The sequence below is a fragment of the Stegodyphus dumicola genome, chromosome 9, assembly GCF_044657685.1.
Source record: "Stegodyphus dumicola isolate Sdum_Otavi_A_Nest chromosome 9, ASM4465768v1".
Lineage (NCBI taxonomy): Eukaryota > Metazoa > Arthropoda > Arachnida > Araneae > Eresidae > Stegodyphus > Stegodyphus dumicola.
The window spans coordinates 69771359-69795730 of NC_140776.1; the positions used below are offsets into that span (position 1 = coordinate 69771359).

General features: G+C 30.1%; 1 protein-coding gene across 2 annotated transcripts in view; it reads right to left on the reverse strand.

Annotated features, from left to right (window-relative positions):
- The window catches only part of LOC118186857 (proteasomal ATPase-associated factor 1-like), a 71468-nt gene that overhangs the window by 11482 nt on the left and 35614 nt on the right, over positions 1-24372 (reverse strand). For both annotated transcript variants that reach the window (XM_085823567.1, XM_085823568.1), the window contains 5 exons: positions 22984-23076; positions 15536-15686; positions 12407-12595; positions 4240-4331; positions 1526-1638 (listed from right to left, as the gene is read on the reverse strand). In XM_085823567.1, the coding sequence (XP_085679693.1) occupies positions 1526-1638; positions 4240-4331; positions 12407-12595; positions 15536-15686; positions 22984-23076 (638 nt within the window). The remainder of the gene's footprint in view (positions 1-1525; positions 1639-4239; positions 4332-12406; positions 12596-15535; positions 15687-22983; positions 23077-24372) is intronic.

The window sequence follows — 24372 nt, forward strand, 5'->3', positions numbered from 1 at the left end:
CCAAGTTGTTAAGACCACCGAATACTGGCGGATTGACCTGGTTTGAGTTCAAACCCAGGGAAACACGCTGACTGCATGGTTAGTTTTCACCATGTGCAAAATGAGTATGAGGAAAGTGAATATGTGCAAAGTGAATTTCTCAGAAAATTCTCCATGAAGACAACCTTCTTAAATAGATAGCCTTCATGGCTTTGCCATAACCGTTAAACTACACTTATCATAAAGTGTTTTTTTTTTCACACCTGAAAAATAGTTTGATGAAATTTAAAATATAAAAAATTATACAGCTAAAATTTATCAGAAACTACTATATAATCTTAGACATATATCAAAGGAAATTGATATTCATTTAATTTCCTTCCTTACAAAAGAACATTTTCAAGCTATATTAAATGCTTAAAGAGCATATAAATCGTGTAGGATATTTTTTAATAATTTTGTATGAGGGGAGAAAATACATACATATATATTTTTATAATTAAACAAAATGCAAAACAGATTCTAGGCATAATATATTTTAATGTCTCATACATTTAATTATTCATGATTATTCATTTCAGTATTAAATCATCATCTTTCCTTAGACACCATCAGTTAAATACATATTAACCTGCTGCCAGCATATTTGTCCATAAGGAGTGGAACTCATCCTTTTAAATCCTGTCCCTTAGTGAGATCTATAGATTATATGTGGGGAGCCTAACTACAATTAATTGTAATTGCTATCAGTCCACATCATATGTATTTATCATTCTCTTCCCATCTTAAGTATTTTTGATTAGTAGTGCCAATCAGTGGCCAAGCAGATAAGATATTGACTATTCAGTTACTTAAATCCTTAAAATCTCATTTATACGGAGGAAAGTAGGAGCAAAACATAGCACCCAAAAGGCTAATTTATACACCTACACAACTTATGTGTATATATTTGTACCTAAATTTAAATTACGGACTATTTCTCACATTTAGCAAGATACACATTAATATATAATCGCTTTCATTATATATCATATGTGACTGACTGTCATAAAACTGCAGAATTAACACCAGACTGTTGCCATATCAACTAGTTATGACAGGAGATTTCACATAGATTGAAAAATATTTTATTTCATGTTTCCATATTTTTCCTATTTTTATTCCTAGGACTTTTATTATTAGTGCTTCATAAGTAAATTTTCAATGAATAAAAATTTATTTATGTATATGATGTACTTAGATTTAAATTAAGTTTATTAGTCCTATTTTTGGTTTTAAGTAATGCTGTATATACTACATCATAATTTTGAAAAGAATTAATTGATAATTAAGAAATGGGTGAAAAAATCCTAAACTATGAATTAAAATTGCATTGAAAATTCATATAAACATGAAATGTGATTATGCGTTTAAAAAAATATAATGTGGTTAGGTACCAAAAAATAAAAGACGACATTAAGAAAAAAAATTAGTTTTTAAATATGGAGACTTCTGCACGCTAATTTAACTGCTTTAAATTAGCTGCTTTATTGACAAAATGACTCACCTAGCACGAAGATCAAAAAGAGTCATTTTTCCATCTTGTGTGCCAAATGCAACAGCAGTAAATGAGGTGAAACAGCAACAGTTTATGGCAGAATCACATTTATACTCAAAGATCTATGACAAAAGAAAAATTAATTACAATTATAATAAATTTTAATTAACACTAACACAACATAATTGAGATAAGGCAAAAGCAAGTGCTTTACTTGCAAAGTGTAAACAAGTGTTAATTAATATGCTAACTGTAAATCAGTACATGAAATTATTGCTTACAAATTAAATCAGAAAATTGTTGTTACTAAGGAATACAAAGCCTTAATTATTTAATTAGATTAATAAATTTTACAGACAAGACTGCTATTAAACAAACTATTAAATTTTATTTTTAGGGAAGAAATAATATAATTTGAATACATCCTTTTAAACGTATTTTCATTTAGATAAAGATTTAGTTTCTTTACAACATCCTAAATATTCTATAGTAAAAAATATAAGACTTCTGCAAAACTATTTTATGAACATTAAAAGAAAATATTTTTTAAAAAATTATTACAGAAATTAGCAAGGCAAAAAAGATTTGGGGTTTAGTTTATATGTAATGAAACAGTTAAATGATTAAATACTGAATTCAATCTCCATATGCTGATTCTCATGTTAATTTCTAGGGAAAAACTAAGCTTTATTTAAAAAAAATTATTATTATTATTACAGGTGGTAAAACTGCTGATAATTCAAGCCAGCTTAAAATACCAGAAAGCGGACTGCCTGCATGGAAATTTTTCATGTTAATACGAATACCAGCCATTTTCCTTTAAAAAGCCTTCCACGAAGAAATCTTTTACCTTAGGCAAAGAAATGTCTTGTGAACTGCCATAATGTAAATAAATCAATCCAATTATTTTGAAGCAAAAACTATGGCAAGTAGATAATTTATTTTAAAACATTTATAAATAATTTTCAGATCTTCCTCCTCAATATGCAGTCTTGTGACACTTGCTCTCACCAGAAAAGTGCACAAGGTCAGAGTAAATAATTATACTTGTTTTATTTTCTACCTGTTGTGTTAGGGATTGATTGGGGGAAAATATATTGAGTCATCAAAGAAAAGGGGGGGAAGTTAATTACACCTTCTTTAGATTCCATTTACTTTTACGAAAGGAGAAAAAAACTAGAAATTAAGCAAGCTTTGTTTATTCATCAAGGGAGGGGGAAATCAGCATATTCCAAAAAAGCTTAAAATTTGTCTATCATAATACACATTTCTGGGTGAAAAGAAAACACATGACAAGAATTAAGGTTTATAACTAACAAATTAATTAAAAAATGAAAAAAAAAATTAAATTACTAAAAACATTTCTTTCCATTCAAAAACTGTTTGACTAATTTAAAAATAATATAAACATAAACAGCAGGCATTGAAGAGTTTGAATGGATGCTCAAATCAATAGTTTACCATGGCCATTCAAAATCCATTTCATGCTTTGATGTAAAGGACTTTTATTATTAGTGCTTCATAAGTAAATTTTCAATGAATAAAAATTTATTTATGTATATGATGTACTTAGATTTAAATTAAGTTTATTCACTTTCTACAGATATTTCTAATATCAAAATATAGAAAAAACACAGAAAATATTAAACTTCTTGTTTGTAATAAATTAAAATAATTTTTGATTTGATTAAATCCTGAGACATTAATTTTTGTTCTCTGAAAGTGATAGACCTATGTCATTCTCCCTCCCATTTTTTTAAATAGATGTCAATTTAAGGCTGCATTTCCTCTAAATTTACATTTACAAATTGGTATGCTTCTACTGCATAAAATGCTACGACTTTATTTTGAAAATAATGCAAACTTATAAACTGGACTGAGTAGCAGCAAATTTTTATGAAATTTATATTTAATTTTTACATTTTTGTATTATTCAATGTGTATAAATTTCTTTAGCATCTTTTAGGGGAAAAAACAAAAACTAAATTAAACTTTCATGATTACAAATAAAATATCAGAAAATGTAGTGAAATATTTTTTATACAACATGATTTCAAAAGTCTAAAGTCATATATTTATATTGCAACATATTGCTAGAATCAAAAATGGATGAAAGCATTACCTGTTAACTCATAATAGTTATTCATATGAACATCATCGCCATAATCTTTTTTAAAATTTCAAATTAGATAGGAGCCAAGGTATATATGAATTTAACATAAAATATTTTCAGACATCAGTGCAGTTCATTATACGTCTTTATTCATTTAGGTATGATCTGCCATTTGTTCCAGATGATCCAAAATGACACTAATTATCCAAGAATGAATTGAGATATTCCTTACAAATGGTGGAAGAATTTTCCAATTGTTGATAATTTAATGAGCATCATCACAACATAGTTAACATCATTCACAGTGACTTAACCAAATTATTAAAAATATTCACTAGAAGTAGGACCAATGCGCAGCAGATACTGCACTGGACACAACCACCATTGCATATTTTGTAGAGTTCCTCAATGCAATACGCTTTGTTTACTTCTGGAAACTGATGTCAATCAAAATTCAATTAAATGACTAACACATAAACAAATGATATTCGTATAATATTCAACTTGTAAAATGTGATATGCATAGATTCAAACAAGATTAGATTTATATATTAATATGTAAAGAATGTTAGCAGCAGTTGACAAGCAGGATATCAAAATTAAAAACTACCTGTTTACGACTCTGTAATCCAATACCTTTCAAAACTCCACTTTCGCAACCCAATAATAAAAGCTTTCCTTCTGTGGCTATCTCACGTTCATCTGTACTGAGTAAAAATAAAGTTCATAAGTGGATGTGAAAAATATTAAAATATGCACACCATAGATTATTTATAATCATATTCATGGTACTGTATTAATGAAGCACAACAAGAAACAAGTCACCAATTTTTAAAAGACTTGAAAGGTTATGATGTTTCTTTCTGATTACTCTTATTCACTGAAACATATTTAGGACACAATACACTATGTTGCTGAAATAGGGAATACTGGCAAAATATATTTATCTGGCAACCCAAAAATATGCATGAGCACAGCTGAAAAGTGCAAATTTCCACTTTCAAATTCGGCAGTAATTATTCTGATTCACATTTGTTTTCGCAATATTTTTTTTTTGGGGGGGGGTAAGGAATTGTAATGAAACTGTGGAGTTTGTCAGCTGATGAAAAAAGTGTTGTTTTGCCCAACAGTACAGAATGCAAACTTTTGCATTACTTGAAGTTATACTTCTTAAGTGATCGAATTTTATTATCTCAATTGGTGTGTGAGGCCAAATTTTAGCAAATCCAAAACATTCAACCTAGTTAAACTCAAATCTTTGAGTCCTCAACTAAGGGTTAAATGTTTCGGGTAACCTTAGAAATAATCTTACAGTAATAAAATGACTTTCTCTTTGTTTTATGACTGATATTTTCTACCTCATTTTTATTCAATTTATCATTATACTCCTAGCAGGTACTTCTGTAATCCTTGTTTTCATATAGAAATTTAAAGGGGGGAACCCAGTAAATGTTTCTGATTTATTTTACTGTATACTACATAGCAATAAATAAATCTATTTTCAAATCAACATCTATCAAACGATCTTGTTCCCAATTTAAATCACCACATATTAATATTGTGTAATAATAAACTCCCAAAAGTGAAAGTAATTGACTGATTTCCTGAAGCTATGAACAGAAAATTATTTTAATAAAAATAACAGTAAAGATGGTAAACCAGTTAGAAATCTAACATTTCACAGGCTTTACAGAATATTTATTTTCTAAACAACAAATAATATTGTAAATTTAAAGTGTTTTTTTCTCAAATGATTTTTATGGGTACACAAATATTTTAAAATAAATAATGTAAGGTCATTAAATTCTCATACTCACATTAGGTCGAAGGAGCTTAAAAATTAAATGCTTCTGGTAGAGAAATGAAAACAGCAGGGGTCTAAATATGCTACATATAAATTAGGGATTAAATATTTTATTGCTCTAATGTCTGATATTTGATGATTTTAATGTACCAAAATTTAAGATGTATCTAATTGGTCAAGTACTTATAAAACATCAAAATATACATCAAATTTTCAATTTTAATTTAAAACTTAACATCTTTATAATTAACTGACTATGATCAAGAAATTCTGTATGCATACTTCGATACCCATTATATTGTATTTGCTATGTTTACATTTCAGATATTTAAAATAAATTACTTTGCCATTGATATGAAACTGGGTACTTTTCCATTATGCACCTGCCACACATTTTCACATCTGTGACAGAGAAGCCAAACACAGCTTTGGTGTGTATATATAAACTGTTCTTGTAACCAGAAATTGCTTACAGGTGAAACACCTGCTAAAATGCATGGCAGATGCATAATGGAAAATTTCAAATTAGGAACAAAAGTAAAATTAAAATTATATACAAAAAATAAGTTATTCTCTTCTCCAAATATTTGAAAATGCAAAACTGAAACCAAACATAATTTCTAAGCTATTATGCAAGAAGCACAATAGTTTTGGTCATTTTATACTCATACATAGTTTATATAATGGGTCAAAAGTTTTTGAAATTCTAATTAATAACTTCAGAAAACTATGCATGCAATCAAGAAAATTACATTTCGAGAAAACTTAATTTAAAGATAAAAGTACTTTCAAATTCTGTAAATGCATATTTTTTAATATCAGTAAAGAAAAGATAAAAATATATTTATTAGTTAAAATTTGTAGGCATGCACAGTTACATACTTGTATTTAAACTACATTGCACATATAGTCATCATAATTTTACTTGAGACAATCAAGAGTAATAACTTTAAACTTTCATATGATTTCAAATCTAAGTATAGTCTTAAAAGTTCTTATATCAGAACACAAAAACTGGTCATTTTATACAGATATAAGGTTTATGCAATTTGTTGAAATTCTAATCAGCCATTTCAGAGAGATCATATTTGCAAAAAGATCACATTTTTATAAAATCATAAAAAAAAAAAAAAAAGTCTTGTAAGAATTTCACTTTTTTTTATACGAATTTATATAAATGTGTGATATTCTTACTTCCTTGTACGAAGTAAAAAGAAAGTATTGTAATCGCGAAAAGTTTCAGGCACCATATTTCAAAGCAAATATCCATTGTCACCACTATTGAATGCAATTTAACGATGTTTTTGCATGACATCTGTACGTAAGGATAGGATAAAGGACTCTTTCCCCCCCAAAAAAAATCGCAAAACTGATTTAAAATGAATTCTAAAGAGAATTTTTCATGCTGTCTGTACGTACGTAAGTATCTTGCATAACTCAAAAACGAGTAGCTTCAGAACGTTGAAATTTTGTATATATGACTGCTATAGCATGTAGATGTGCACCTCGTATTTTGGCTGCAATCGGCTGCACCAAAAGTATATAAATACATGTATATATATATATATATATATATCCACTCTGTTACTCGGCTATTTTTCGGCTCAGTGATCTCAGTTTATTTATTCTTATATGTTTATAAATTGTGCATTTTTTGCTTTAAAAATGATTGAATTATGTTGTTCTTATCTTCCGGTTAAGGTTTTCATGCCTTTAGTAAATCTGTATGCAATTATCAACAATTTAAAAATTGTTTAAGTGCCGCTAAGCCTAATAATTTTTTTCATGGTGGCCATTGCTTGTTTACATTTGAAACAGCAGAATAGTAGATTTGTTGCCTATCTAGAGAAAGTAAGCTTCCCAATAATGTTTTCTTTTATTATTGTGAATTAAATCATGCTTAACCCTTTAATGTGTGGTTGTCGTGCCCTGAAACCACCAATTTTTGAATTTTTTTCTCCTCTTTCCGAAACTTTTGAGTGAAAATGAATTGATTACTGGTCTTTGACCACTAAATAACAAAAAATGACTGCAGAAATATACATGTTTTAAGTCTTAGTACTTCAAATCGGATGCCTTTTAAAATTCGTTTTCAATGAGACAAAATGACTTCTTTTTTATTATGACAGTCAAAAGTCGTTAATTTGGACACCCATAATCCGGAATGATCTATAATCCAGACCTCAAAGCTAAAAACTTTCTGTGCATGCGCCGCATTGGCACATGCGCATAGGCGTTTACGCGTGCGCGTAAGACCTTTACGATTGCGCATATGCGTGTGCGCAAGTGCAGAATACGTTTTCGCGTGTGCGTTTTATGTATAACGGACGGTATATGTTGAAATTATCTAATTTTCTATTTCAGTTAATGTTGATGATTGCGTTGTTCCTTAATCTTCGAATTGGATGCGGTTTATTATTTTTTTCAGACTGTCAGAGCAATTTTATAAAAGTAAACTTGAACTTTCAATTATGTCAAATAGAATTTCCAATTCTGGAGCTGCCAAAGGATCTCCAAAGCAAAAGTATGTTTCAGTGTCCATCAAACAAAAAGTGGAATTGCTGCAAAAAATGGATAAAGACATAACCTTTGTTTCTCTAACCATTCTGAAATCTGTTTATCAATTTCACACTGCTCTGCGGGGTGAGGGAAACGTTGCGGCACGCAATGAACTGGAAGTTGATCTGTCAGCACTATCCTTATCTTATCCGGATTAACGAATTTTGACCGTATAAACAACTTTAAATTTCAAAAGTTATTCATCACACATCATGATTTCTATCGTGAACAATAAAAAATTGCAATAATTAAACTGCAAAAAAAAAAAAAAAAAAAAAAAAAAAAAAAAAAAAAAAAAGCCTATCTATATTTATGCCATTTGCTTTGTGGTTTCAGGGCACGACAACTGCGCCACTAGAGCATTGTACCACAATGCTCCCAGTCCTCTAAAGGCTCGGTGGTCGAGCCTTGAAACCACTGCTCTTCAAAATGGCGTTTGATTGCTTTTCAAATAGGAATGTTTACTTTTACCTGGATAGCAAGAAGCAAGTATTGTGATTTTATAAATTATTTCCTGTGGTTTAAATTTAATGTAAATATACTTTGCTATAATTAAAAATAGAAATTGCATAAAGTTTTATTTAAATTAAAAATATTTTCTGGATATTTTGGGATGAAATACGAATAAAATAAATATGAATGGGAAACGAATGATCCGTGCCAAAGCCAAAGACCAAGCCCCTGCCCCCCAATTAACATTAAAAAAAAAATGTCACATGCCAGATGAAAAGAAATTAAATAACGCAGGACATATACCAGTGAAATTTAAATCCAGGCAGTATACATTTGCTAGCACAAGGAAGAAACACCATAGAAGAAGATACATGTGCGAAACTTGCAATGTGGGTCTATGCATGTACCAAAAAGACAAAACATGCTTTGAACAGTGTCACACACACACACACACACACAAACAAACAAACAAACAAACAAACAAACAAACAAAAAAAAAAAAAAAAAAAAACAGCACCGAGTCTTTTTTTTTATCCATTTAGCCAAACGTCCTTATTATGTAAGTACTTATATTTTCACTGCTATAGAAAAATTACATAAATGTTTATTTTTTTTTTACTATTTAATAATAATAATTAAAATAATGTAAAAAAATATATATAATGCAATTCTGACATACATTTTTCTTAAATTCTTAAATTTTATCATTTATTGGAAACGCACACGGAGAAAGGTAAGTTTTTTTTCCCTACTATCTCACTAAGTTTCAAAGTCCTAGACGCGTGGTGGTTTCACAGTGCAACCACCACCCACAGAACAATGGGCAAGAGTAGATTTTTTTAAAATTCATATATTATTTGTCTCTAGGATCATAATATTCAATTTCTAGAGTTTTTAGTTAAAAAAAATTATAAAAATAATATTGTACGTGTCAAAGGGTTAATCCATTCTGGAATTTATAATAAGTGTTTATGATTTACTTCATAATTTTCAATACAGACATCTTAAGTTTTAATGTATTTTTGCCTTGTCGCACAGTGAGAACTGAATTAATTGAATGAGAAATACTGAATCGTCTGTGAAAAACTGTTTCTTTGTTGTTGTTCTTTGCTTAATTTCTTTTACACATCGTTTTAGATTTATTATAGTATTTGAACAGAACATGTGGCAGCGATTAGATAATTCTTAAGATGATATACATTTTGTGCATTCTGAGTTAAAAAATGATGGAGTTATAATATGAAGCTTGCGATTAAACTAAAAAAAGTAAATCCCAGAGAAAAAAAAAGAAAACCGCAGGAAGTCCTTAGAAAATAGTCGATAATACTAAGAAATTCAAACCCTCCCCTTCAAATTTTGCAGCAGTAGTTAACAAACACAGAAAAGTGTTTCCTAATTTAACAGAAGCTATCTTGCAAGAATATCTTAATACTCAGCTTCTGACTAGCCCAAAAGATCTCGCACTCAAATTAGAAAACGAAATCGCCGATAAATTAAACTGTATTGAGTCTATGAAGACATTTACCTCCCCACCAGTGATTGAAATGCATTCAATGTTACAAGAAGAAATTCAATAAAATCAGTCAATTTTAGCAAGCATTCAGAACACCCCGAAGCTCGCAAATTCTAAAACAGATGATAAAACAATAAATCAGAACGATTGGCAAATTCCAAAGAAAACAACGAAAAATAAGGAATCTATCCCACCACCAGATATTCCGCAAAATAACAGATTTGAAACTCTTAACGAAAATAACGAAGCTATGGAAGTTACAGATGAAACGCAGACAACTACAACACAGAATAACCCAGAAAATAAAACGAAAATTCCCTTATTAATTATTCTGTAAAACGATGTTGATTGGCCTAAAATAGACACAATGCTCAGGGAAATATGTAAAAACGAATTTGAAGTTACAATCAAAGCCAGACAGATTTTCCTTTACACTACCACCAAAGTCGATTATAAAGCTACAGTTGATAATTTCCAGAAAGCACAGATTAGTTTTCATACCTACCAAATTTCCTCAGCCTCTTCAATTAAAGTTATACTTAAGAATATCTCAAGATCCTACACAGAGCAAGCAATTTACGCAGACTTAGAATGCAGAAGCTTCCCTATAATTAAAGTAAAGCAATTCATGAAGAAAGCAGAAGACCAAATTATCCATTTGCCTATATTTTTCCTTGAACTAAAAAGAAATTCTGCAGGAGAGAAAATTCATCAATTAAACAATATGTTTGGATTCAATATCAATATAGAAAAATATCAGCCCAGAAAACACCCCATTCAATGTTTCAATTGCCAGGAGTTCAGGCACTCCCAAAATAACTGCTTTAAAAAAAGGTCAGATACTGTAAGTGCGGACAAAATCACAGATCCAATACCTGTAAATTAAAACCAGATGAAAAACCCACTTGCATTTACTATCACGAAAATCACGTTTCTTCTTATTGTGTTTGTAAGGTATACAGAAAAAGATTCAATCATTTAGAGAAGATAGAAAAACCACAAGAAATTCCCACTAAAGATGACTTACGAATTCATTCAAGCTTCAGCCCTAACTGATCAAGAAATGCCTAAAAAACTTTACAGTGACAAAGTTAAGCAGAAAAACCTGCAGAAAAATTTAGCAGAAATCATTAACATTTTCAAAGATCAGAAAACCCTTTATCTCATGAAATCAATAACCACAATAGCTCAGAGAATTAAATCAGCTAAATCAAATATGCAGAAACTTTGTCTAGCCTTTCAAGCCATCGAGATTATTTTGAACTTTGCAGATGAAGATTGATTTGCCACTTCTCCCAAGACAAGCATAACTGAGCGGCAGAAATCCTCAAGCTACAGATCTTCACATCGTGAGTTCGGGTCTCAGCCCCGCTCACGCTTACAATTTTCGCCAAAAGATGGCGCCACGTTTACTTCTTTTCTAGAGACTATGCACTAGGTGCAAAAAGTATCCATCTTACTGAATTCAACTCATCATTAAAGACACCCAAATTATAATATATTGGTAAAGGCCGCACTAAACCTATTGCCTCTTAATTGCATAACGACATAGACATAGTTAAAAAATGAACGAAATATAACGCTGTTAAGTGAACCTAGGGCCAGAGGGTCACTATGGTAAACAAATATAGCAAATTTTAAAGAGTGCATTTATTCTATTGTGGTTTATGCGCTATAGACAAAGTAGATTTAATGCAATCTAATAAGTTTAAATGAAATGCAAGAAAAAATGGGTATAATTTAATATTCCATACAAAAAAATGGATATAATTTAATATTCCGTACAAGGAAGTCATGTGGTGCACACATCAGATTTTTTTTTTTATTAGTGATGACTTGAAGAGAGAAGGAATGCATTATTTTTCTTAATCATGGCTAAGATGTTGTACAGAGATGTCATTTGCACATGAACAACATACACGATAGAAGAAAAAACTTGCAAACATTGAATACTTTGCAGATAATAACGATACATAATTTTATTTCATCGAAGAATAATTAAGAAACATTTTCTTTTCTTCAAATCACTGTGAGTGTAACAAGCCCCTTTAATTCTATATACACTGACCACATTTTAAATAATACAAGATACAGCTAAGCAAAGAAACTATTCGGAGCAAGTTGAAAATGAGAATGTGCACTTTCGAAAAGCCTATAAATAAGATCACAATCATTTGTTTAAGTTTCGAATGGTGATTACCTAAAAGTTTTAATAGCATTGCGGATCATTGCAGATGAAAGTAACGCAGTACATATTCTTTGAAAGGAATGCAGCTAAATTAAAATCAGGAATTAAATGGGCTACTCTTAAATTTAGTAATTTATCAGTAATTTTCTTAGTTGTGGACAGAAAAGTTATTTACCATTGCAAAAAAATTGACAACTTTAAAATGGATTAAACATAAAAAACACATCACATGAAACAATTCATAAAATGAAGGAACTCACTTGGGGGAATTTCAGAATGACCAACATCTATATCTACTGCAGCAATAGCACAACAATTAATATTGCCATTTTCTTTGGTAAGTATATCAAGACACGCAGATTTTCCACAGTCCCATAAACGAGCAGTACCATCTTTAGATACAGAAATAATATTTCTTCCACGATCAACAATAGCAGTGTCTGTGATAGCTGGAGGATGGAAAAATAAAAACCATTGCTTGTGTACACATAAATCCATTATGTCAAACTTTGAGCAAAATAAATCATTATAGTGATTAAACATAAATACCTTACATACTTAATTAAGAACTTCCTTTATAAACTTAGATTTTTGTTTCACGCAAAATATGGGGAATTGAAGAAAGACTAGACCCTTCCATCTTTCCTTAGCCTGCTTTCATCTTGAATTAACAAACTTGATGACTCCTTCCATCCTTTTTGGCCCTTCTTTAAATACAACAAAGTCTGTCACCAGTTGTCATATTTGCTCCTACGAAAACTAGTGGCAACTGGTAAAGTGGGATTGAATGCCTGTGACAATGCTTTTGTCACTGGCATTCAATTCCACTTCTAACACCAAACTGTTACGTGCATATGAATCATGTCCCAAATGAAACACTTCTCAGTTTTAGAATTTTCTACAAAAATACTTGCAAAGCTCTTCTCAGTAGGACGGAGTCCAGTCAGTATTTAGCACTTCACACTACTAAGAACGTTGAGCAGAAAACAATATAAAAAGCCTCAAGTGCCTTAAACTCCCACAGTGATCTCTTAATACCCTGAACTAAACTGAGAACTGAAGCTCCCTCCGATCTTCTACAGTTTTCCCCTAACCACCAAAAAATTTCCAGTACCTTCAATTGCTCAAAATTCTAGAAGGCATACACAGTTACAGTTATATATGGCCAGATACAGTTACAATTGCATACAGATAAGACAACTGATAATTATATTTGGCAATTTTTTGCCAAATTCAAGGATAAAATTTAGTAACCAAAACCACTGCCATTTCACCAATTTAACGAAATAAGCATTTACCACAATTTTAAATGGATTTAATAAACAGTAATTTATTTTTTCGGTGGAGCTTTGGATTTTTGAGATCTTTTATGTTACATTTTATATTAGATAAAGCTTTTTACATGTAATTTCACTAAAATTTGTTATGAATACAAAATTCATAACAAATAAAACTATAAAAAGACAACAATTTGCATTTTTGAATAAATTATATGCCAATATTGGTATAAAATTTTGCTATCCTCTTGATAATACTAGTAGTCATAATAATAGTCATACCACTGTTATTATGAGAATTAATAAAAATTAAGTACAGGAGAAAAACTTATTGTGAATTATTATTCAAAATAATCCATAAAAAGGGGCTAGTAATATCTTTTTTATTAACTTATGTCATTGCAAGAAAGTAAAAATGAAATATATAAATAGCTAAAATATGCAAATATTCAAATAATGTTTTTTATTAACTTATGTTATAGCATAAATATAAAAATGAAATAAATGAATAATCAAAACACATAAATATTCAAATACTGAAATAAGAAATAAGGAAAAATTTAAATATCACATTTATTTCATAATCAGGTAGAGTTAACAAATAAAATGTGCAATTTTTTATTTAATCATTTTATCAGGAATAAATATAGGCTGTATTAGCTTTACTAGTTTATAAAATTTTAGCAACTTATTTTTCAAAAATTTTCTGTTATGTTAAAAGATATAAATGCACAGTCATATTAATGATGACAATTTTTATTCAGAAATTAAATTAAAGAAAATAATCAATAAAAATGTATTTTTAATTCCTAATCTGTTTAATATTAATTATACAATTTTCTTTAATAGTTAATTTATTAATTATAAACAGATTATAGAACCTTATATCTTATATATATATGCTGCTTAAGTGTCTGTCACCGATAGTTTATTGGTTGCTTGTGTAACTGTAAACTGTTTTATTCCCCATGCAGTGCAGCGCAAGACAAATATTATGAGAAAGCTAAGCCAGAAAAATTAAAAATACAAGAGCATGTGCATTTAATAAATAAATTTAACATCTATATATAATAGAATTCAGAAATATGCAACCGGCAAAAACCGGCAATGATGAAAAACAAATAAAATGGAATAAATAAATATCTTTATTATATGCAGCTTAAGTGTCTGTTTGTCGCCGATAGTTTATTGGTTGCTCGCGTAACTGTACTAACCAATGGGGTGAAGTTGCCAAGGCACAGGGTTGCCGTTTCAATTGAGGCATAGGCAATTTCCTGTAAAACTTGCCTTTGCTATGACCACCAATAAGTCTCAGGGCCAAACGCTTAAGCGTGTTGGCATTTTTTTACCTGAGCCTGCATTTGGTCATGGTGAACTTTATGTTGGCTGTTCAAGAGTTCATGAAAGAATGGATGTAAAATTAAAAATAATTGATGGTCTTCTGCAAGGCCAGCTTAAAAATGATGGAGAGATCTACGCAAGAAATGTTGTGTACAAAGAGATCTTTGACATGTGAATTAACATTTTATTATTTAAATCACCTTTATTTATTGAGCTAGCGGTGGCTCTTAAGAAATGTACCGCCAGTGGTTTCCTTCATTGCACTCTACTTTAAGCAATTAAGCAAGTAGAAGGGGGAAACCCCATGGGACAGTAAGCAAAGGGGTGTCCTCGCCGCCTACCCTGGATAATTCAGTTTGAATTAACAGACACCTTTGCACAAATCATTTTAATTACAATTTATAATATCTAGAACAGTGATTATTTCATATGACCATTGGGCTTTCTAGTTACCTATAACCATCTGCATTTATTGTACAAGGAAAATAACAATGTTTTAATATTATGCTAAAATATAGTTAGATGTTCATGGTATAAAAATTTTTAGACATATTTAATTTCAATTGCATTAAATGAATATCTATGTAATTGATGCATGAAGCAGTTGAGAATTAAAACATTTATACTAAATACACTCTTGCAGCAGTAGTTATAACTGTTCTAAAAAGCACTGTCTCAACCTTAATATACATTCTCCTTTAAACTAAATTTGTACTTGGGAATGGTATGTTTAACTATGTTACCAGTAAAATGAAGAGTAAGAAAAAATACCTGCTGTATGACCAGTCAGTGTTACAGGACATTGGCCAGTATCTGCAGCCCATATTTTCAACTGCATATCAGCACCAGCAGATAAGACTACTATGCCAGATGGAAAGAATCGACAGGAATAAACATCCCATACATGTCCTTCTAAGTTTCTCTGAAAAATATATTCCTGCTACTTTAAAATGCTTAGCTTAAAATTTAACTGTTAATATAATAAATAATGCAGCAGATATTTCTAGAAAAAGGAGCATTTTATCTCAAATACTTTGCCTCTCATAATTCAGACACATGAAATTTTATATGAGTTTTACAATTAATTTAAACAGAAAGAATAAAGTTCATATTGGGTATAATTTTTGTTTTTCTTTCTTTGATGCTAAGCGATTCAAAGGCAAAAATTCAGAAAGATTGAAAGAGATGTAAATATGATAAAAATAATAAAGCAGCATTATTTTCAGACCTACTGCAAAACAGATTGCTGCAGAAAACGTGAAAATAACAATCAGAATTTATGATACACGAGGGCTTGATACCCAATCAATGCAGTAAAGTAGGAGACGAAATTAATTAAAAAAAGAGTGTTTAATATAAAAGATAGGAATATACACTCATGGACAAAAAAATTAGTGCACCAAGAAGGAGTCGTCAAAATGAAACGAAATTTTACATACGTAATGACTACTTTGATATAAGTAAATGATAAGAAAATCAAAGAAAAAGGATAATTTATTTCAGAGAAGGCAAAAGAACGGAGGAGTTAATACTCCGTTGGACCCCCTCTAGCGCAAATCCACGATGCGATACGATCAGGCATTGAGTCATACAAGTTCTGTATGATGTCTTGAGACATTTTGTTCCATATTTGCTGTAACCTTGCCTCTAGTTCATTCAAACTCATGGGATGCCCAACTCGTCGTCCCAAATGATCCCAGATATGCTCGATTGGAGACAAATCTGGGGATTGGGCAGGCTAAGGAAGGGTAGTAACAGTGAGGAAACAGTCTTGTGACACCCTTGCCGTATGAGGCCGAGCATTGTCTTGCTGAAAAATGGCTCCTGGGAGCCATTGCATGAGTGACAATACATGTGGTTGCAGGATTTCATGAACATACAGCTGGGCTGTCATGGTGCCACAGAACAATACTAGGGGTGACTGTGTACTGTAGGCAATGGCACCCCATACCATCACACCAGCTGTGGGAACAATGTGTCGCTGTACAGCAAAGGCAGGATTGAGGTGTTTACCACGGGCTCTCCACACACAAACACGATTGTCATCACTGCCGAGATTGAATCTGGATTCGTCGCTAAAGACGACCTGGTTCCATTCCACTGCAGTCCAGTTTCCTCGTGCTCGACACCACTCCAAACGGAGGCGTTGATGGGTGGGCATCATGGGCAGCACACATAATGGGTGCCGCGATACCAACTGTCCTTCAGCCAGGCGCCTTTGTATGGTTCGAGAAGACACAGGGCCCCTACTGAAGGTAGGATTACTACTGCCTGGATGGTGGCTGGCCGATGAAGCAGTTGGCTGTATGCTTGCATTTCTAACGATGTGGTGGCTTACTGCCTGGATGGTGGCTGGCCGATGAAGCAGTTGGCTGTACGCGTGCATTTCTTGCGATGTGGTGGCATTCTCGACAACTGGTCTTCGTGTATATAACATCTCTCGGGTCCACTGGTCCCAACACCTCCTCACAACAAAATCAGAGTGGCCTAATTCATGAGCTACTCGCCTAGCTGACCACCCATCCTCCCGACAATTCTCCCCCTCTCAAACTGCAACAACTGCTCATATTGTCTTCGAACACCGCGTAATGGCATGTCTACTTCAGCTCTTCCTTTGTAAACATGGACCTTATAAGAAATAGACTAACCCAAACGGGTTTTCTCCTTCATCTGAGGCGTTGCCGGCTGTCACTTTGATCACATCCGAAGGAGTAGGGACGACTTGCAGAAATTTAACATTGGTTGCCTATTGCAGCATGTATAATTGTCAAGAAAAAGCTGGTTGTAGCGCCTCATTTCACAAATTAGAATTTCTACATATTTTTATTTTTGAAATTGAGATTGATTTTTAAAAATTTAGCATATTTATCAAGCATAATTAACTTTCCAAATAATTAAAGCTATTGCATGCTTTCAGGGCTGGATATTCCTTTAGCTTTTTCTATGCAGTAAGGAAATTTGTAACTACTTCTTTTAGAAAATTATATTTTAAATCTGAACTAATAGAAAATTTCAAACAAGAAATTTTCTCTAGCAATTTTTATGCTTTTTATTGGTGTAAATAAGTAAAAAATATTAAAATATTTAAAAACGAATTTTTGAAAGTTTTGAATAAAATTCTAAATTGTGCTGCTTTTTTAAAATTATAGATGAGTATTATAGCACAATTTCTATAAAGGAATTTTATTTCAATTATATTTCATAATACATCATAGTGATAAACACTTTTGACTCCTTAATTTTTATACATTTAATTCTAATATTAAAACTGTATTTAACCATAATAGTTTATTTTGCTTGTATTTTATAGTGATTATTTTTTAAATTTATTTTTAGTTCTGCATAAGATTTTTTTTATTTACTGATAATTTAATTTATTAGCTTGAAGCGGCATTTTGCGCTGTTTCACTATAAATGTCCGTGTCTCCTTGCAAATTGTTGTTACCAAATATTATCGTCCTGTATTATATTTTAAGAAATTAAATAATGAAGAATCTGCATGAATACATGTTTGTTTCTTGCACTGTGACAAAAACGACAGTATCTAGAATCATCAAATTTTGAATAATGTAATCCTCCACTCGAAGATGGGCATCTGGACGGCCAAATTTCGAATTTGTTTTATTCTATTTAATATTTTGTAAAACTTTAACGAATTTTTTATTAACAAAATCAACGAGTTCAGAGCGAGCACTCTATGGAAAATAACAGTTTTATGTCCAGTGTGGAAATTCTAAAGATATGCTGTTTTCAAATGTATGTGGTTTACGGACGAAGAACATGATATTCAATAAATATAGGTAACACACAAAACTTAAAAAAAAATTTCCTTTTGGGCGTAATATAAAATCTGAGTGCTTCTAGTTTTTATTTTATCTTTTTTCTTTCCCTTCATTACGCTTAGAAAATTTTATGCTTAGAAATTTAAGAATTATTAAAATAACTAATCCACTTTAATGTTAATAATTTAATGATCATATAATCAAATAAATATGAACATTTTGTAATGTTATTATAGTTTGAAAAATCACTGCCTGAAAATGTTCATTAAATAATTAAAAAAAAAAAAAAACAGATCTTGTTTAATTTTACCTTATTTATTTCAAAGCATCACGTACTATCAATCTTATTTAATTTTAGTTTATTTTTAAGCTAAATTAAGTTCATAAATTTTGTGCTTAGAGTTTTAAGAGCTTCAAAGTAAAGATGTTTTTAGAAGAATTACGCATGAAAAAGATGAGCGAAATGCAGTAAAAAGTGCTTTAATGAGACATTAAATCCTATTTGGAAAAAAACTGTGGCTTTCATAATCTCATCACTATACAACGTATCACATTTAATAATTAAAAAGAGTTATGTGATACAAACGCCATAGGTTTCAGTGTTAAAGTAAACCAGATCGTCCCTACTCTTTCTTGCGGACATGTCGGTGACGCGTGCCCCGCCCACTGGGTTAGTCTATCTCTTATAAGGTCCATGTTTGTAAATGATTCAGCACCCTCAAACAAGCTTTGGTTACCTGTTTTGTACTCCACAGAGTACGAGATTCAACGCCCTCTACCGGCTATACGTAATGCGCAATCACACTGCATTTCTAATCATTTGCATATCTCCCCAACATATACCTTCATGGCAAGTTTCGTTACGATCCTGCAATTATTTCTTGGTGCGCTAATTTTTTTGTCCATGAGTGTATTTTCTACTCAAAAGATTTAATTGAAATTGCAATAGTCTTTGTTTTATCTTTGCTTTGAAATAATAAAGCAGTTTTGATAATAACTCTTAATATTATGCAAACATGCTCTGAATCAAGCTGACCTAAAATTATAATGAATTGTAAAAATATTTTAAAATTGATAAGTAATATAGACATGCAAATATGACACACATCCAACAAATAATATATTTTGTAAAGAAATTTCAGCAAAGAAGAGCTTCAAGTACTAAAATAAGTATTAACAAATAAAACCAAGGCATAAATTATGCATTAAAATTTACATTTATGCTTTTGTTTAGATTTATAACTTGCATTTTGATGTCGGAATAAAATTTACAATATATACATCAGACTTCGTTTCAAACTTCCCCCCCCCCAATATGCAAAATAAAACTGTTATCTTCAGAACATATTAAACTTATTTTTAATAGGCTGTTTATTTAATTTTACTTTCTCCATAAAAGCTGCAAATTACAATGCCACATAAATTCCATACAGTTACCTGCACACAGGAAACCCACAGCTTGTCAAAGATTATTGCTTTGAAAGTTTTTTAATAGTCAGGCAATAACACTTTATTTCCCATACACAAAAGAAGGGGAAAGAGAAAAACACATGATAGTTAAGAAATAAGCAAAATGAAATAATATTAAACATACTTTATATAGTGAAATGAAGAAAATGATACACGTCAAAATGTAGTTCACCAATTTTCTAAAAATAATGGGTCAACATGAAAGAAAAAACTGTTAAAGTAAATTTGTTGTTCCAGACTTTGCAATTATCAAGTAGCTTTCAGCTAAGTATAGAAAGAAAGTATAGAAAGCATTTCTTTTGATGAACACATCAAGAATCAATAAATTAAACGTAGGTGACTATTGTAAATGTAATGACATACATATTACAATAGTCAACAAAAAAAAAATTATCTTCCATTTCAAATTAAAAGCAGGTAAAAATTTAACTTAAAATTGTTTAACTCTGATCACAAGATTTTTTTTATCTAATCTTATTATTAAGATAAAAAGAAAGACTGAATGTAAAAACATAATTATGAATTCGTATCTTCTGTCCCTTCCCTTTTATTTACACACAAAACAGATAGAAAGCAATGTGCAATACAAAATTATATAATTACTTTGTGTAATACAAAGTAATTCCTTTTGCATGCAAAATAGAAAGAAATGATAAAAAATACTATGGCTGCCTTTTCTATCAGCAAGATTTGTTTCCCTTCTGTCAGATTGGGTAAAAATAAAATTTAAAGATTACTGATAACTAAACTTGCTCATAAGAATATTTTTAAAAAAATGCGAAGAAAATTTCTTTATGTCATTGCTTTCTTTTTCATGCTTACTAGTATTTATATTTAGTTATACTAAATTGATGTAAGCATATCAACTTCAAATAAAAATAAATAAATAATTTTTAAAAAATCAGCTTAAATTAGCATAATATAAAGAGCAACAAAAAAGAAATAGTTATTCATTTCCAAACAAACTATGGGCTTTAATAAATCTATTTAATAAAATTATATTCAAGTGCCATGTTTTAAGCCCATATATTTCAAAGTAGACTGCACATTTCCTCTAAAAATTTCCATAAAGGAACAAACTGAATGTAAATACTAGCAAAATGACCATAAGACAACATCGCATGTAATAAGCACTCCTTTTGTTCTAAGGAAATTAAACAGATGTAAGCATCTCAATTTGAAATAAAAATAAATACACAAAAATACCTCAGTGTAATACAAAATAAAAACAGGGATTACAGTAATTTCAATGGATGTCTTCCTAACAACACATTCTTCCTAATAAACAAAATTCTGCATAATCCCACAATTAAAATCCTTGCAACAGTATCCAAAACTTCTGTAAAATATCATTCCGAAGGAAAAGAGCTTGGAAATTATGTATTGAAATGTAATAAGCATTTATCGCCTTTGCAGTAATTCAAGCCACATTAAGACTAACCTTTCATTTACATAACTGAAATAAATTCTCAGAATTTTCTAATGTTGACTTTTAATCTTCACCTCAACACAGAATAATGTAATTAATTGAATTAGAAGTTAAAAATATAAAAGGTAATCATAGAATGCATGCATGTTACCCAAGAGAGATTCTTTTACATTACAAAAGAAACTGACAATGACTCAATTCTTTGTTCATTTTCTCTCCATTAATTCAAAGGCTTTCACTCTTGAAAAAAATCCACATACTTAATGGTACATTTAGATATTATAAAAAAAATACTAAACTTAATTAGATTCTTTAATAAGAATTGCAAAAGTTAGAATAAATAATAAGAGATTTAGCTTATTGAGACAACGATATAAAATTTTCAGAATAAAAAATTTTGAAATGATTTTTATTTTGTAATTGGCAAATTTGAGCTACAAAGCATAAAATCTAAATTACTGATGTTAATTCATTTACAAGGATGCAGAAAATATTTTAAATACTGCAAAAAATTTAAGATGTTCAGATGATAAGCTACTACATTTATAATAAATAATAATGACCAAAATGTGAGAAGTGCACAAAGACAAGTAGAAAAATATTCACTGAATTCATAAGTATGATTTTTCTAGAATTTGTCAGATCTGACAATATCAAGATACATATATATATAAAAAACAAGATTAATAACTGTCATGAATTTTTTCAAAATATTATCAAAATATGTGGAATAAATATATTACTTATTGCAACCATCTTAGAAGTAGTAGAAAGATGTATGCCTCTTTTTTCTTGTAGCCGAAGTTCAAAAGATTTTCATACATAAATACTGATATTTTTTGCTTTAAAATGTTAAAATATACACTCATGGGATTAGCCTAAACCAGAAGAAATTGCAGTAAGTTTTCTCTAGGAATATGTATTTTGCTGCAAAATTGCTAAAGGAAACAAATTATGGTACTTTTCTGTTATCAGGACCCGATTCAGAAATATATGCATGTATGCCTGTATAGATGGATGGATGTGTTCATGTATGTATATATGTATATGTGTGTATGCACATACATACATAGATTTCTTAATCCAGTCCCGATAACAGAAATGTACCCAAATTGGCCATTTCTGTATGCCTTCTTTTTCTTGCAACCGAAGTTCAAAGGCTTTTATACATTTAATGCTGATATTGTTTCTCCCTCAAACTCATGTTAAAATATGCACTCATGGAATTTGCCTAAAACAGAAGAAATTGCAGTAAATTTTCTCCAGGAACAAATATTTTGCAGGAAAACTGCTAAAGGAAACTTTGAATCTATTCTGAAAGCGATCATTGTGAATATTTACCAGAACAAAAGAAACAAAAATCCAAAAGTAAATTAATCTGTTGTTTAATGTTTTGGATTAATATTTAATTCAAATGTAAAATGTGCATGTAATATATACATATTTCAATTATAAATCATCAATCTTCTTCTGTAACAGTTCACCGAAATTTCAAAGTAGTTGCACTAATACATAAGTACCAATTACATTTTACTTACACGAACACAGCCATTATTTGAATCCCAAATAAGAAGTTTATTTTCATCACAAACAGAAACACCAATTCCACCAGACACATCTAAACTCCGAATCTAAATAATAATAATAATTTTTAATCTACAGCTGCAAACTCATAAAATAAATGGCAAAATATACAACTAGACAAAAATGCAGCTTTATTAAAAGTACTGATAAAATATTAATAAATAAAATACTATTTATAAATCTTATCATTCTTGGTAAAGCCTGTTTATTTTGAGTCATAAGAACAAAGTACTATTAAAGTATTAGTAATTTTTGTAATAACCAAAGTCTCCACATACTTTATAACAACAGTAAGAGAAAACATAAGAATAAAAACGTGCTTAGAGCTTGAAATGTTTAAGAAATTGCTTTCCTGCATCTAATCTGAAAGTTATAACTGTCCTACTATTCTCAACTACTGATGTCTCCAAATACAGATGAAAAATTTTTAAACTCATCAAAATTTCTGCACAGAATTTTTCCATAGTACGAAGTCCCAGATCCAGAACTGTCGGAACTTCAATTCTGGATTTCAAAAACTTCCAGATTCTAGACTATCATTTTAAATCTAGTTAGATGACATATAGAATTTATAAAATTAAAAATATTCTATATTCATATTTTGTTAAGAAAGGTATTTTCCATAATTTTCTGAATCATCATTACATAAATTAAAGCCAAAAGGATATTTTCTGGATTATAAAATTATACTACAGATATCAGCAATTTTGTTAATTGACTGGTGATGCAGGTATTATGATTGCAGCATAAGACTTTACGTTTGGATCACTGTGACGCATCTGAGAACTTACTCTACCTATCCACAGAACTGATACTGGACAACTAGTGCCATCTGTGTACACTCAAGGGAAAAAGTATTCCGCTAGCAAGAATTATTTTTCAAATGCTGCTGCTTTTAACCTTTTTTTTTTTTTTTTTCCTTCTTCTTCTTCCTGGCTATGTATATTATACTCATTCCCTTCCCCACACCAAAAGAAAACTTATCCAAAATTATGGAGAAAGTTTAAAATCATGGACGATTAACTGTTTTATGACTTTTAATCTCAATTTTTCAGCACATATATTTTAATAATTTTTTAAAAGAATTAATATACCAAATCTTAAATAATAAATTGCTGTACTTGTTTTAGAAATGTATGATTAAATTTCAGATCCTTCAGGTGGTAATGCAAAATTACTTAAACAATTTATTACTTTTAACTACTGATATTTTTGCAGATTTTTTAAATGCGCCAAAACATGTTGATGTAATGTGCACATTTAAATGCATTCATTATTTTTTTTTTTTTTTTTTAAGATTTATGTATTTTGCCACTGACTCTTTTAAATGGTGCAATTTATCA